Raw genomic sequence first — 15,462 nt, forward strand, 5'->3', positions numbered from 1 at the left:
AAATTCACCACAGGGTTTGAACTTGTTGCCAAGAAAGTGGACTGAACTTATTTGTGTGAAGTATATCTGTGTTTTGTAATTGCTGGCTGAGCAGCCGTTGACAAAGCAAAACAAAGAAGCTGCCAGTGACAGTCACTCACCACTCAGCAAACATCCTGTTTCCTCTGAGCTTATAAGACCTGTCCAATCATAAAAAAACTATACAGACTATAATTGTTACTAATTATAGGACTTAGGAAATAATGTGGGTTAAGTGAGAGTGCTAAGCTATTTCACAGTGCTGTGTTCTCTCACTCCAACTTTATATAGACATCTAGACATGCAGGGGGGGGCAGCGCGGGATCTTGAGAAACTCCTGCTCCTTTCCTGTTTACTCTCAGTGCTTCCACAGTTAGGCACGCATGCCTTAGTGAAGTGCATTGGCGTTTTTTTGAGGAGCAGTCACTGTGTCTCCAGGAAATCATTCTTTTTCTGACTGACAGCTTGGCGACAGTCAGAATGCTAGAAGCTGTTGTGTTATCTGGACTGGAGTGAGCGGCTGCTGAGACACCTGAGCGTCACAGTGGGCCCTGCCCTCATCATCAGCCTCTATCTGAGAGTTATTGGCTTTTGAAAGACGTCACTACCCAGCTGACTTACTTGAATCACAAATCACTCAGGGTGAATCCATAGAAAGAGAGCCCCTCCAACTTTTGAAAACAGTGCATAATGCCCAAAGAGAGCCTCCTCTGATGGGCTGAGGAATTTTCTCTCTGTAAGATGCATCCTATTTTTCTCTGTTCTTTGTTTTTCCTCTAACTTCTTTTTGTTTAAATAAAACATTCCTAACACTCTGACACTCTGGATCCTCCTTGGTGATGTTGCATCTTTTGTGTTGATCTGAATCTAAATCAGTAACATGCATAATCTCTTCTACATCATATGGGGACAATTAGAGGAGAATAAATTGCAGAGCAAGATTAGAATTTACTCTTTTATTCTCTGTTTTCCCCCCAAAAGTGAGGAAAGACACATTCTTTGTGTGGACAAAGGGTTGATTCTGCTGCAGCAGAGCCGACAGTGAGGGTTGAGTCAGAGATGGGGCCGTGGGTCTACTGGGTGAAGGCCAGTGTGGTTGTGTTGAACTGGGACAACACATTCCAACACTGCAGCACTGGGCTCTGGAGCCCTCTCAATGCCCTCTCTGTTTCTGTCACCTCAGAAATGACAAGAACGATGTCCCCTCTGGGCCTGGCCTGTGGCCGCAGTGCTTCTGAATGTGAGAAGCAGGGGAGGGCTTTGAGAAAATATGAGAACGAAAGAGAGATGGGGAGGAGGGAGAGGACGTGCTGAAGTGGTTTCAAACATCTATTTCTGAACATTAAGGCGCCTATGAATATCTAAAAACAAAGTAATTTATGTTTTTTTGTTTGTAGGCCCCACTGCTTTGGCTTCTGTGCTGTAGGCCCTTCTTCAGTCCAGCAGCTCTGAGACACTGGTCTGCTTGTTTATTCAGGGGAGGCCCAGGGACCGAGGGTAGCTTGACATTTCCTTTCAGTGTGTCAAGAGAAAGACACATTCGTTTGTCAAGCACCCCATATTTCCTGTCTCACATTAAACCCACTATTAGTCTTAACTGTATGCAATAAGTGGGCTTTTCCAAATCTCATTGCTTCAAAAGCAATTACATAATATTGAAATGAAATGATGTGTCATTGTGTATGTAAGGCGTGTTCCCTCTATTGTAGACTGCTACAGCAGTTTTAGGAAATAGGTTTTCATCATGATTCAAGATGTTGTAGTAAAAGAGAGACCAGTCAGTGGACCAGGCCAGGGTGAGTCATTTGCTGGGCAAGAGCCCCAGGGTATAGCTATCTAACAAAATATAACATAGGACAAAACGGTCCTATATATTCAACAGAATTAATCCAAATATGTAATAAAAACAGCTGGTGTTATTGGTGTGAGCAATGGAACTTCCAAAGATATTGACGAAAGAAAGAAAGAGAAATTAAACTGAGCAACTTTGTAAAGCAGTGGGTGGATTGCTCCACCTTGTGGAAAAGCCCTTCTCAAGCCCCTCTTCAAAAGCAGCTTTAATACCTAATTGCGTTGAAGGGAGTAAACTCTAAAAGTTGAACAGTGAAAATAACTGATCTTCATGATCTTAGATCTGTATGGCCTGTTGAAATGGAAGTTGTCCTCTAGCCTAATGATGGCTGGTTAAATTTGAACTATGGTAGGCTTTCCTTTTTAACAACATTTGTTTAAAGTTAACCATACACTGTGTGCACAGGAATATCTATTTCCAAAGACCAAGAACACTTTATTGCAGGAAATTAGCTTTAACGGTCAACTTTGGGCATGAAAACGGTCCAACTCCTCCGCTTTCTCAATTTTCAAACAGAACATTTAGCCCTTGGGTTAACCAGAGATACAGTATTTGGGTTGACCTGGCTTTAACCTAAAGTAGTAGGCTTAAAAGAAAATGCCTGAGAGGAGTACCACATCCGGTTTTCAGCAGAAAATGAAGCCTATGTTGAATTAGCTGTATCCCTGAAAACCGGATACATCCGGTTGTTGGAAACTTATCCTGGTTTGGTCATCTGGAATGATCAGGACAGTTGTGAACAATTGCTGATTGGTGGAATATGGTATGTGCAAGCAATTGTGAGGAGGCGGGACTGCAAAATTGGGGAGGAGTGTGATACTGCGTCCCAGGTACAACACAACCAGCTTCTCAACGCAATAGCATAGCCATAGTGGAATAGTAGTTTACGTTTCTATGTACTCATTCATCCTTTTATGATTGATCAAAATGAAAAGTGGATTATCTGTCTGAGGAGTTTGCTTACAACACGATCAATCCTTGACAATGAGTGGTAAGTTGGAAATTAAGATTTCTTCTTGTCATGTTTATTTTCTAAATTTCTTTTACAGATGATATTACAGAATTTCTTACCTGACTTTTTCAGATAAAGTTAGATGACTAAATCGGTGGTGAAAAGTTGTGGCACTGAATGACACTTCACCCTCCTTATTGTCTTGTCAGTCACAGTTATTTTTGGTATTGTAAGCACCTTTCAAATAATGTAGTAAATATTCATATTGCCAAGTAGTCTGAGGGGTGTTTATTTTTATTTTGAGATGTTGACACTGCTCTTGGAAAAAGTTGTTCTTGATAAAAAGGGTCTCATGATATCTGTTTTCTATTGACTACATGAGTAGTCTGCATGGGCAAAAGAGAGATGACAGGAAAAGATTCCACAGGACACAGATGTGTTTCGACCTGTCTGTCTGCGAGGGGGACGTGGTTATGGAGCACTTACCCCCTCATTGTCTGTGAATAGTTCACTTTAAAACATATATTACGTGGCTTCAGAGTTCTGCAGAAAAATGGGCTGTCAGCTATGACACGGCACCTTAAATTGGAAAAAATCTATTTTGGTTATTGAATTACAGTAAGTGAAGGGGATTTACACCCGGTAATGGAATTATGGTAACGGAATTAGATCATGGGTCCCTGATCTGTACAACTAAACGTGTCGAGAGTCTCAATTGAACGAGTTTTTTCTTAGTCCAGGGAGTTGGCACAACTGCTCCTAAGTAGTTGAGGAGGTCTTTGTCTGCTATCGCAGTAGGTTTTTAAGTGTGCGATATGAATCACACCAGTGTTTGCATTCTTGAGCTCTGAGACAGATTGAATGTCCTCCCTATCATTGTTTACGACCCACCAACCAACCTTGTGCAACACCAGGAGAAATTTGAGTAAATCACTGGTGCAGATAATGCACCATCAAATGTGTTCATAGTACTAGAAGTTAATCCTACAGCCTGGTATACAGTGCATTCGGAAAGTATTCAGACCCCTTGACTTTTTTCAACATTTTGTTACATTATAGCCTTATTCTAAAATTGATTAAATAGTTTTTTCCCCATCAATCTACACAATACCCCATAATGACAAAGCAAAAACAGGTTCTTAGAATATTTTGCAAATGTATACAAAAAAAAACTGAACTATCACACTTCCATAAGTATTCAGACCCTTTACTCAGTACTTTGTTGAAGCACATTTGGCAGTGATTACATCCTCAAGTCCTCTTGGGTATGACACTAGAAGTTTGGCACAGCTGTATTTGGGGAATTTCTCCCAGTCTTCTCTGCAGATCCTCTCAAGCTCTGTCATGTTGGATGGGGAGCGTCACTGCACAGCTATTTTCAGATCTTTCCAGAGATGTTCGATGGGGTTCAAGTCTGGGCTCTGGGTGGGCCACTCAAGGACATTCAGAGACTTGTCACGAAGCCACTCCTGCGTTGTCTTGGCTGTGTGCTTGGGGTCGTTGTCCTGTTGGAAAATGAACCTTCAACCCAGTCTGAGGTCCTGAGTGCTCTGGAGCAGGTTTTCATCAAGGATCTCTCTGTACTTTGCTCCGTTCATCTTTCTCTCGATCCTGACTAGTCTTCCATTCCCTGCTGCTGAAAAACATCCCCACAGCATGATACTGCCACCACTGTGCTTCACCGTAGGGATGTTGCCAGGTTTCCTCCTGACGTGACACTTGGCATTCATGCCAAAGAGTTCAATCTTGGTTTCATTAAACCAGAGAACCTAGTTTCTCATGGTCAGAGTCCTTTAGGTGCCGTTTGGCATACTCCAAGTGGGCTGTCATATGCCTTTTACTGAGGAGTGGCTTCCATCTGGCCACTCTACCATAAATGCCTGATTGGTGGAGTGCCGCAGAGATGATTGTCCTTCTGGAAGGTTCTCCCATCTCCACAGAGGACCTCTGGAGCTCTGTCAGAGTGACAATCGGGTTGTTGGTCACCCACCTGACCAAGGCCCTTCTCCCCCAATTGCTCAATTTGGCCGTGCGGCCAGCTCCAGGAAGAGTCTTGGTGGTTCCAGAATTTTTCCATTTAAGAATGATGGAGGCCACTTTGTTCTTGGGGACCTTCAATGCTACAGAATTTTTTTGGTACCCTTCCCCAGATCTGTGCCTCGACATAATCCTATCTCGGAACTCTACGGACAATTCCTTCGACGTCATGGCTTGGTTTTTGCTCTAACATGTACTGTCAACTGTGGGACCTTATATAGTCAGGTGTTTCTTTCCAAATCATGTCCAATCAATTGAATTTACCACAGGTGGACTCAAGTTGTAGAATCAAGTTGTAGAAACATCTCAGGATGCACCTGAGCTCAATTTCGGGTATCATAGCAAAGGGTCTGAATACTTACGTAAATAAGGTATTTCTGTTTTTTAGCAAACATTTCCAAAACCTGTTTTCACATTGTGGGGTATTGTGTGTAGATGGATGAGGAAACAAATTACTTAATACATTTTAGAATAAGGCTGTAACGTAACAAAATGTGGAAAAAGTCAAGGGGTCTGAATACTTTCAGAAATTTCTGTAATGTATGTTAAATGTAAAATAATCCCCTCCAGCTTTCATTGGAGCGCAGCCAGAAAAGTAAATCCTTCTGCTCCTTCTCACAATGCAGCAGACAATGGCCAAAAACTGTATTATGAACATAGTTTGAGCCTGTTCTCTTTATAACACAGAATCACTTTGGCTCCTCTTTCAAACCAGTTTTGTATTAACTTGCTTCCTCTGTACCAGGCATCACAGTATTGGTGAAGGATTATGACACGGGACAAGAAGAGGGGCGGCCGGTGTCCCCGTTCTCTGAGGAGCGCTGTGAGGAGCTGTGGGACCGGGTGGAGGCGGTGAGGCACAAGCTGACCCGCATCCTGAACCCAGCCAAGCTCACCCCCTACCTGAGGCAGTGCAAGGTCATCGATGAGCAGGATGAGGATGAGGTCCTCAACTCCACCCAGTACCCACTACGTATCAGCAAGGCTGGTGAGAGAAAGGGAGGTAGAGGGAATTGGTGGGAGCGACAAAGAGAGGGAGAATAAGAGAAAAATTATGGAAGGGAATGAGAAGAGTGTAAAAGGTAAGTGAGAGGAGGCAGGGAGAGAGGGGGTAGGTCGGAGAGAATGAGGTAAGTAGGGGTTTGTGCCGTGTGAGAAAAAGGTGGTTAGGAAGGATAGCAAGAGGGGAGTGAGAGACAGAGGGAGGGGAGAAGGGTATGAGTAACGAGGCAGGAGATCATGATGAAAGGAATGAAGGGTTGGCCACTAGCTAGGTAAAGGAGAGGGGGAGATAAAGGAGGAGGTAGACAGATGGGGAGTGAAAAAGACAGGGAGAGAGGAAGAAACAGAGAGATGAGGTTAGAGAGGTGACAAAAAATGACCTGGAACATGAGCAGCTTTCACACTTGTGTCAGTACAGTACTTACAGTGTCTCCATCTTCAGGATGTATTGTCGTCCTCATCTTATAAACTTTAATGATGTAATAACTGTTAATCAGGACGTTTGATTGACATCCTGCATGGGCGGGGCCAGCGTGGCCTGCAGGCCTTCATGGAGTCTTTGGAGTTCTACCACCCCGAGCAATACACTCAGCTCACTGGACAACAGCCCACCCAGCGCTGCTCCATCATCTTGGGTAAGGATTTGTCCCCAAATATCCCCCTTCCACTCCTGTATGACCAGTGTTCCCCCATCCCCCATTTACCTCCACTGCTGTGTCCCCCCCAGATGAGGAGGGTCCAGAGGGCCTGACTCAGTTCCTGCTGCTCGAGGTGCGTAAGCTGAGGGAGCAGCTGCGGGGGAGCCGCGTGTGTGAGCGCCGCCTGTCCCAGCGTTGCCGTGTGGCCGAGGAGGAGCGCAGCCGGGCTGAACGCAAGACACTGGACCTACGACATGACCGGCTGCAGATGGAGAGGTACACCACACGGAACCACACATACAGGGCTTAAATAACTGTGAGACAAATGACAGTATGAGAAGCATTAAAGTTTGATTCATTGACCTTCACAGGTAAAACCACACAAACATCTGGTTGTTATCCACAGGGCCCAACAATGTGCACTACACCCAAGGTGAATGACAGTATTCAGACCGGAATTTGAAACATCGAGAATGATATACATAAACTACATTCATGATGAGCCATGGTCCATGGCTGTCATACATTTCTTTAATAGGGATGTACAGTTTCTATGTCCAGTGTACTGAGAGCTGGCTGAATGTGTCTCCCACAGGCTGCGTCAGGACTGGGAGGCAGGCAGCAGGGAGCTGGGCCGGCTGAAGGACAGACACCTGGAACAGGCTGTGAAATACTCTCGTGCCCTGGAGGATCAGGCCAAGGCCTCCGCACGTGAGAGAGAGCTACTGGAACAGGTATAGAGAGGAGAGGGGGACAAAGGGTCTGATGGGTTGTTGAAGGAGAGGGAGGGTGACTGGGACAGAAGAAAGCAGCTGGTGAAAGATAAAAGGGGGGATGGAGGGTATACATTTATTTTAAAGAGCTGTTGGGACATGCCTTTATAGGAAGCCTTTTCCCTGATAGGATACCCTTGTAATATTCTTACTCAACCTTTTCTACAGATGGAGCAGCTGAAGACCAGACTGATGGAGGCAGAGAAAGAGACTGACAGTAGCCCTGTCTCTACGGCGCCAGTCAGAAGGAACAGTAGTGTCGCCCATCGCACGAACGGCGCCCCCGCTGTTCCGGAGAAGAGTGAGAAGCCACTACAGCACATTGACATTCACAAGTCAGGTCACATTGAAACACAGGTGAGAGCCACCACTCAGAGGGAATCTGATTCACCCTCTGAGTTCGTGATGGTTTCCCGCTCCGACGGTGCTGCTCTAACTCTTGTGTTGTTCCGTTTTCACCTCAGGCTCTGTTGGACATCCTGAAGCAGGACCGCAGGGAGGCAGCAGAGCAGAGACACGAGCTGTGTGGCAACATCGCCAGACTACAAGGAGAGCTGGAGAGCTCTGAGGATTTCAGGGACAAGGTGAGAGCAGAGAAAGAGCCTATTCACGCCATTCTGTTCCGTAAATGTACTCTCAGAAGTCACTGAGCTGATGATAGTTTTTCAAGTTGTCTTTGTTAAGGTTTCATAAAGTGTTAAAACATGCCTCTTGTATATCAACACAATTGTATTATTCTGTCTTTGATGGTATGTTGTGTTGTGTTGTGAAGCTGGAGTCTCAGTGTGAGCAGCTGCAGCTGAAGGTGAGGACTCTCCAGCTAGACTGGGAGACAGAACAGAAAAGGAGCATTTCCTACTTCAACCAGATTATGGAGCTGGAGAAGGAGAGGGACCAGGTCAGTAGGTCTGAGTAGGGATATGGGTTAGAATCAACGAATCAATGTGTGGTAAGGTTTTTGTTTCTGTTGGTTTAAATAGCTCATGGCTGTTTGGACACTGAATGCACATGCACAGAGGAATGTTGAGGTCGGAGTGTTGAGTTTGAGGCCTTTTTGCTGGATAATATAAGGCCTTTCTCTACATAGTTGTCCCATTACTCACCGTAATACATCATTTTTGTCTAGTCACGCAGGTGTTTCCACTACTCAGTATCTCCCCCACTCAGTGTCTGTCTGTCTCCTCATAACCCATCTCTTTGGCACGTTCTCTCCTTCTGATACTGTAAATCCTTCAGGCTCTGCGCAGTCGAGACAGCCTGCAGTTGGAGTATACTGACTGCCTATTGGACAAGAACCGCCTACGTAAACGCATCGCAGAGCTTCAGGCCAATCTAGAGCAGCAGCAAAGAGAGCTGGAGAAAGAGAAGGACAGGAGCAGAGAGCAGAGTTCCCCCTGTTTGCACTGTGTGAGTCTCAGCTACTGTATGTACACACATGCTGTGTACACACTTTTGATTATACTTGCACAACACAAGTGTGTTTCCCTATTCTGTCAGACATACAGTTTCACACACTCACAAAAATATGATAATCAAATTACATTGTGGACCTGTTAGCCTTCTCCTGTACTCTTCTAATGTGATTGTCTCTCTGTCCCTCTCCTAGTCTCACCTGTCTCTGTGCAGCGAGGACCAGTGCTACGGGCCCTGCTGCTCCCTAGACCTCAGCCCTCTGCCCAACGGCACTCACCAGCTGCTCTGCAAGGTCAGAGTTCATCGCCATCTTATCATCTTCATTGGCAGCAGCTAGAATATTAGCAACATTATAGTGTTACCATCAACAGCAGCCACAACATTTATCTCTTCATAATGATGTAATAAATAGTCCTTGAGGAGTGTGGCAATGTGGCTGTCCAACCTGTCTTTTCATTTGACTCATTCACAGAGTTGTACTTAAGTAGGTACCATTGAGCTGATCCCCATAACAATAATAATTTTACTTGGCATGGTTATTCATGGTCTACCTACAGAGAATATTATTTTTTAGATCAGGGTGAAGCAACTCATGTGTGCTAATTAGGTCACTTTGTTGTTTTGCATGGAGTTAGAGATATGATGTTTTATGTATTGTTTATTTCACTTTTGTTTTTTACCTACTTCACTTGCTTTGGCAATGTTAACATATGTTTACCATGCCAATAAAGCTCCTTGAATTGAATTGAATTGATGTTGCCAGAGAGGAATTTGTGTAACTGTCAGCATGTTGGTACCTGTAGGATACCTTTCAGTGAACAGATGTTGATGATGTCTCTGTTTTCATTTCTGTGTCACAGTCTCCCTCTACAGGCCAAACCCATGACCACTCCGAAGGTAAGCCTATATTTCAATTCAAATCAAATCCAATGTTATTTGTCACATGCACCGAATACAACAGAACTTACAGTGAAATTCTGACTTACAAGCCCTTAACTAACAATGCAGTTTTAAGAAAAATACCAACAAAAATAAGAAATAAAAGTAACAAATAATTAAAGAGCAGCAGTAAAATAACAATAGCGAGGCTATATACAGGGGGTAGAGTTGAGATGAATGCAGTGTTTCCCAACCAGGGGTACTAGGACCTATCCATAGGGGGTACTTGAGAAGACTCACCAGACCATAGGCTTACTGGTAAATGCACACGAGGGGGTACTTCAAGGGTACTCTGGGCAGAGCAAAATATACTTTGTGGTACAGTAACGGAAAAAGGTTGGGGACAACTGGATTAGGGGATTCGGGTTTTGCAAGGATAGCATTGAAAAAAAGAGCATTCCTGAGTTAATCCCTCTTTTTTTCATGTTTGCTTTATTTATTCTACATTTTTACATCACTGTAGCTGATGAAGGATAAACCTTGTATTTGAACTACTGTTTGAATAAGACATGATAGAAATAGGCATGGCCAAAACAAATGTTTTTTTTTTTTGACAACTTTGATAAGAGAGGATAGGCTTGGACTTCTAAATACATTATTTTGTCTGCAGGTTCCCGCTCAAACTCAGAGGAGAATCTCTTGACACCAGTGAGTTGTTGAATTACTCCACAACACTTTGTGATATTCCAACATATCAAAGCATCATGTCTCATCTAGCATTCATCTGTATTATATTAACAAATGTATTTTTCTCACTGAACAGTTTAGCTGTGAATACACACAGTATATGTGGATTGCTGAATAATTAATCAACTTTTTCAAGTTGTCAAGGAGACAATGAATAGGTTTAAATTGTGGGCCTGCATCGATGCTTTAGTCATTGTCTTTTTCCCTTTTTGTTTGTGTCCTGTGTGTTTTACAGACAGTGGACAGTGAGAGGGATGTTAACAGGCTCTCCATCTTCCCCTTCCCTCCCTGTATGAACTCCATCAACCGCAGGGTCAACATAGAGTATGTCATACCCATAGAATTAGGAATTTGAATTATTATTCATTTAATAGGATATCTATGGTCATACCATAGCAAGTCAGCTTTTACATTATTCTCTAATATGGAGATATCACTCTCTTAAATCCCATGTTATGCTGTACATGCATTTAAAACTAAATAAATTATGATGAAAACTCCTCTATTGTGATCTTATCCCTTTACAGGTTTGACCTGGACTCCTGGGGCAGTGATGAGAATGAGAACCTCACAGGTTTGGTTCAGTTCAGTACATCCCCACCTGTCTGTCTAAGTCTATAGCTACCTATAATACCTGTAACCCCTGCTAAGTATAGATGTGTGTAGTGATGTCTCATTATGTTGTGTTTCAGGAGTCCAGAGTGAGGTCTCCCTGTCGAACTCCTGTAGCTCCCTGCATTCTCACCTCTTCCCCCCTGACCTCGTCAACCTGCCCCCTGTCCCACCCCATAAACCCAACTACAGCAGTCTCGGGTATGTCTCCATCTCTTTGCTGCCTACATCAGGGCAGCTAATCCAACGTAGTGTAGGTACACTTGCTAACCCATTATGGTGTGAGATATAATCTTAACTGTATACTGATAAGTGTAATTACCATCTCTCTTTCCACTTCCTCTTTCAGTTTCGAGCCCCTGTCCCCCGTACCTAGTCCCCCCACCATGCCCAAAAGAGGAAGAGGCTGCCTGGCAGATGACATCACCATCATTGGGGGCAACCGCACAGGCATCTTTGTTAGCAGCGTCAGAGCTGGTTCTCCTGCTGAGCAGTGTGGTCTGAAGGAGGGCAGTGAGTTACTGGAGGTGAGAAACAGAGGCATACAGACAGATGGACAGGCAAACAGATAGTAGAAAAACAGCCACACAGGCCTGAGTATAACTGTCTCTCTCCTCCCTGCCCAGCTGGAGAAGGTTCTGTTTGGTGGGGGCAGTGTGCTGATGGGCCAGTGCACTGGAGAGGTGGCCCACTTCTCTCTGCAGTGGTGGACAGAGCCCTCTTCTCTCAAACACCAGACCAACACAGAGGGTGAAGTTCTGAGACAGCTTTTACAGTTGTTTTCCTTGACTGATGTGCTTTTTCAGTACAGTACACCTTTATAGTGTATGGTCTTGGCCTTTATCCAGGCGTCAGACTGTTTATAGAACAAAACAAGATAAAAGAACAGAGTGTGTGTAACTAACTGCCCACCCCTTTTCCTCTTCTCAGCCTACTCCAAGTTATGTGCCCAGCTCCCTTCTCCTACCTTCTACGGTGCTGACTCCTTCTACGTGCGTGTCAACCTGGACCTGGACCCTCATAGCGACCTGCCCTGTCTGGGGGTGCGCTGTGATGACATAATACACGTCACTGACACCCGTTACAATGGGAAGTACCAGTGGCGCTGCACCCTGGTGAACCCCCGCACAGCCAAGCCCCTGCAGGTGGGGGTCATGCCCAATTACAACCGGTAAGGGAGAGGTGCCATGTACTGTAATAATACCTTTGTGACAGAGTTCAAATGAACGGGTTATATAATGTAAGACATTTTAATAAGCATGAGAAGAAGAGTAAACGTTCCATTAATCTATAACAGACAGTTGTGCAAATGTTTAGCTTTGTTAGACTGCACTCACAGACTGCATGGGACACGTAGTGATACATGTGTATCCCCTAAATCTTTCTCTATCTCAGAGCCCAGCAGCTGTTATTGGTGAGGTTACGTACCATAGCCCTGGAGCAGAATGATTTCAAGAAGAAAGTAAGTCTCCTCTTGTCCCTACTGTGTGTGAATCTCTGGTAACCAAGGGTAACCAGACTACTGATTCCTCCATTCCTCACTGTAGGTATCCAAGAAGGGCGCTGGGCATGTGCGATTGGTCAAGGCTGTGTCCCCCAGCTGTCGTGGGATTGGTTCCACCCCACAGGTCCTTTACACACTCAGCAACCGTAAGCTCCTCCCATATGACTTTATTGATATTTTTGTTTGTCCTTTGAAGACTATAGTAAGATAAAAATGCATGAACCTAAATGTGTGTGTGTGTCTTTGCTCAGGTCACGAGGAGCACCTGATTCCTTACAGTATGGTCCAGCCAATACAGGTCAAGACCAAACGGCCTGTCATCTTCTCCCCCTCCCTACTCTCTCGCGGCCTCATAGAGAGACTGCTTCAGCCAGCAGAGTCTGGACTGGACTTCAACACCTGCCAACCAGGTACACACACACACACACACACACACATGGTTATTTACATACTGTCACTACACACTCAATTTCAGAAGCACTAGTTGCATGCTTGTTGTCCTTCTTGCATGGTCGGCTGTGTTTTAAAGTAATTACTTGTAGATATGTTGTCTCTCTATCGCTTCTCATGGAGTGATGTCTTTCAGAGCCAATCCAGGCCACAGAGAGAAATGATAAGAGTGTTTTCCTGCTAGATGCTTCCACCCCAGAGCAGGCTCTTGGAATCAGTCTGCAGTCTATTCAGGATGTAATAAGCCAGGTATACACTCTTTCATTCATTCTCTCTCTCTCTTTCTCTCTCTCTCACACACAAACAAACACTTCCCATGGGGCAAAAACTGGTTGTGTCAATTTGTATTTTTTATTTAACCTTTATTTAACTAGGCAAGTCAGTCAGAAATAAATTCTTATTTACAATGACGGCCTACCCCGGCCAAACCCTCCTCTAACCCGGACGACGCTGGGCCAATTGTGCACCACCCTATGGGACTCCTGATCACGGCCGGTTGTTATACAGCCTGTAATCTAACCAGGGTCTGTAGTGACGCCTCTAGCACTGAGATGCAGTGCCTTAGACCGCTGTGCCACTTGGGAGCCCCAAAATGTTGCTTCCACGATATTTCAACGAGAAAATGTTATGTAATGATGTTTAATCAACGTAAAAACTGATTGGATTTGAAAAAAGTCATCAACGTAAGGGAATTTTGTCTTTTTTTCATCAAAGATTTTATCTAAATCCAATGACATGGTGACATTTTTTGTTGATTTCACATTGAATTCATGTTAGTTGACAACTTCACCTAATGTAAATCAAAACTAGATGTTGAACTGATGTCTGTACCCAGTGGGTTACCTCTCCCATATCGGTTTCTGTGTCTTGTCTCTCAGGACAAGCACTGTCTGTTGGAGCTGGGCCTGAGTAGTGTGGAGGGCCTCCTGAGGCAGGGGGTCTACCCTATCGTCATTAATATCCGACCCAAGAACAAAAAACACAAGAAACTAAAGTAGGTGCCTGACTGACTATCTGTATTTGTGTGTGTTTACAAGACACTTTTAGATCATAAGTTATTCTATTTTTGTAGTTGTATGTTCTCTAATCCAATTTATAAATAGTAGTTACAAAGTCTATCTATTTTGCCCCATTGACAGGAAGTTGCTGACCGGGCGAGGGGAGGATGGCGTGACGGAGGAGGTGTGTCAGGCGGACGAGCAGCAGCTGGAGACCCTGCCCCTGCTCTACCACACTTTGGAACCCAGCACCTGGAGCTGCACCGAGGATCTGCTTCTCGCCATACGCAATGTCATCCACAGCCAGCAGAAGGCACTGCTGTGGGTTGAGTTGGAAAGGCTCCAATAGATCCCAATGTTTATCGCCCAATTTTATTGTTTTACTAAGCTACATTTGATACAATTAAAGATACATTTCACACACACCCATTTAGAAACCTAGTTCTACCGCAGTAAAAATGAAGTTTCATGTTCATATGATGAATTAAACCTTACAAGCGCAGTAGTAACGTGTCTTTATGTTTTAATGTTGTATTTCTTGTCTACCTATGCTAAACATCAACATTAAACAACCTTCATTAGTTAACAGAGCATCTTTTTTAATTATTGAATAATTTATAATAATACATGGAATTTGTATAGCGCTTTTCTAACACCCATAGACATTAATATTAGTAGTTGCGGTTTGCCTACATTTGCCTTTGGTCACTAGTCACAATACAATAGCTTTTGAAAGTTATTCTAAAAATAAAGTACATAAACTGCTTTATGGTTAGGAAAACTTTTGGCCTTTAGAATGTTGCTTTCTGGACAACTGGAAACTCGGAAAAAACGAGAGCTTAAAGGCGCTGCATGGTCAATACGTCACCTGCATTGACCATACAGTATTTACTGCAATGCGGCCTCCGCAGAAGTCAGAGCAAACATATTGTTTGTGCTTTGCAGAGCAGCACAGAGCTGTTGTGAAGGAAGTTGTCAAGAAAGTGCGTTTGTGTATATCTAGGACCTCCCCCCTCTCATCTACTGTCAACCAATCAACCCTCCACTCAATTTGACCTCTGCATGCCTCTGGAGACCCGCAATTGCGTCACACCATCCATACGGCACCTCAGACCACATTTTAGGATAAAGCATGATGATACCGCAGAGATATAATAATGCCGAGGTCAAATCACCTGGGAACTCGGAAAAATCCGAGGTCAAATCATGACGTCAGTGATCCTAAGGTTGGAAAGTCGGAGCTATAGAAAGTACCCTTCGTTCACGATATGGAATTCCGTGTTGGATGACCGTTCAAGTCGATTTTTCCCGTCGGAGCTCGTTTTTTCCGAGTTCCCAGTTGTTTCCAATGGACTGAAGTCGGAAGTAGGAGATTTCCGAGTTACCAGTTTTGAACCCCGCATAACTCAAATACATTTTTCATTAAAGTTGACGTTTTTGTTAAGGAAATTTTAGTCACGCAATTTTGCATTTGACTAGGATATTTGGTGCAGTATTTCTCAAGTGACTTGCCTAGTTAAATAAAGGTTAAATAAAAAACTAAAAAGGGAATAAATATGGATGAGGACGATCATTTTCTCTTTGAGA

The 15,462-nt window shown here is 44.0% G+C and overlaps 1 protein-coding gene across 2 annotated transcripts; it reads left to right on the forward strand.

Annotated features, from left to right (window-relative positions):
- The first annotated feature begins 2,701 nt into the window (after positions 1-2,701).
- LOC115200118 (caspase recruitment domain-containing protein 10) lies at positions 2,702-14,461 on the forward strand. 2 transcript variants are annotated; one of them, XR_003879477.1, is made up of 24 exons: positions 2,702-2,861; positions 5,605-5,847; positions 6,359-6,496; positions 6,589-6,775; positions 7,095-7,233; positions 7,441-7,629; positions 7,737-7,856; positions 8,045-8,170; positions 8,509-8,679; positions 8,879-8,977; positions 9,546-9,582; positions 10,235-10,272; positions 10,547-10,635; positions 10,839-10,885; positions 11,004-11,124; positions 11,273-11,450; positions 11,550-11,673; positions 11,854-12,094; positions 12,319-12,385; positions 12,471-12,573; positions 12,679-12,837; positions 12,970-13,126; positions 13,756-13,871; positions 14,017-14,461. XR_003879477.1 is itself a non-coding variant. In XM_029762877.1 (24 exons), the coding sequence occupies exons 1-24, from the start codon at positions 2,855-2,857 to the stop codon at positions 14,222-14,224; spliced, it is 3,060 nt and encodes a 1,019-aa protein (XP_029618737.1). In that variant the 5' UTR covers positions 2,704-2,854; the 3' UTR covers positions 14,225-14,461. The 2 variants fall into 2 exon arrangements, 1 of the variants encoding a protein (XP_029618737.1); XM_029762877.1 differs by having other exon boundaries at positions 2,704-2,861; positions 13,014-13,126.
- Positions 14,462-15,462: the final 1,001 nt, after the last annotated feature.

Source organism: Salmo trutta, chromosome 1 (assembly GCF_901001165.1).
Source record: "Salmo trutta chromosome 1, fSalTru1.1, whole genome shotgun sequence".
Taxonomy (NCBI): Eukaryota; Metazoa; Chordata; class Actinopteri; order Salmoniformes; family Salmonidae; genus Salmo; species Salmo trutta.

Bases quoted from the DNA above. Each gene is read 5' to 3' on its own strand.
- LOC115200118 (XM_029762877.1), top strand. The intron at 12,095-12,318 runs GTAAGGGAGAGG...TCTCTATCTCAG, and splicing joins GTCATGCCCAATTACAACCG to AGCCCAGCAGCTGTTATTGG. The intron at 12,386-12,470 runs GTAAGTCTCCTC...TCCTCACTGTAG, and splicing joins AGAATGATTTCAAGAAGAAA to GTATCCAAGAAGGGCGCTGG.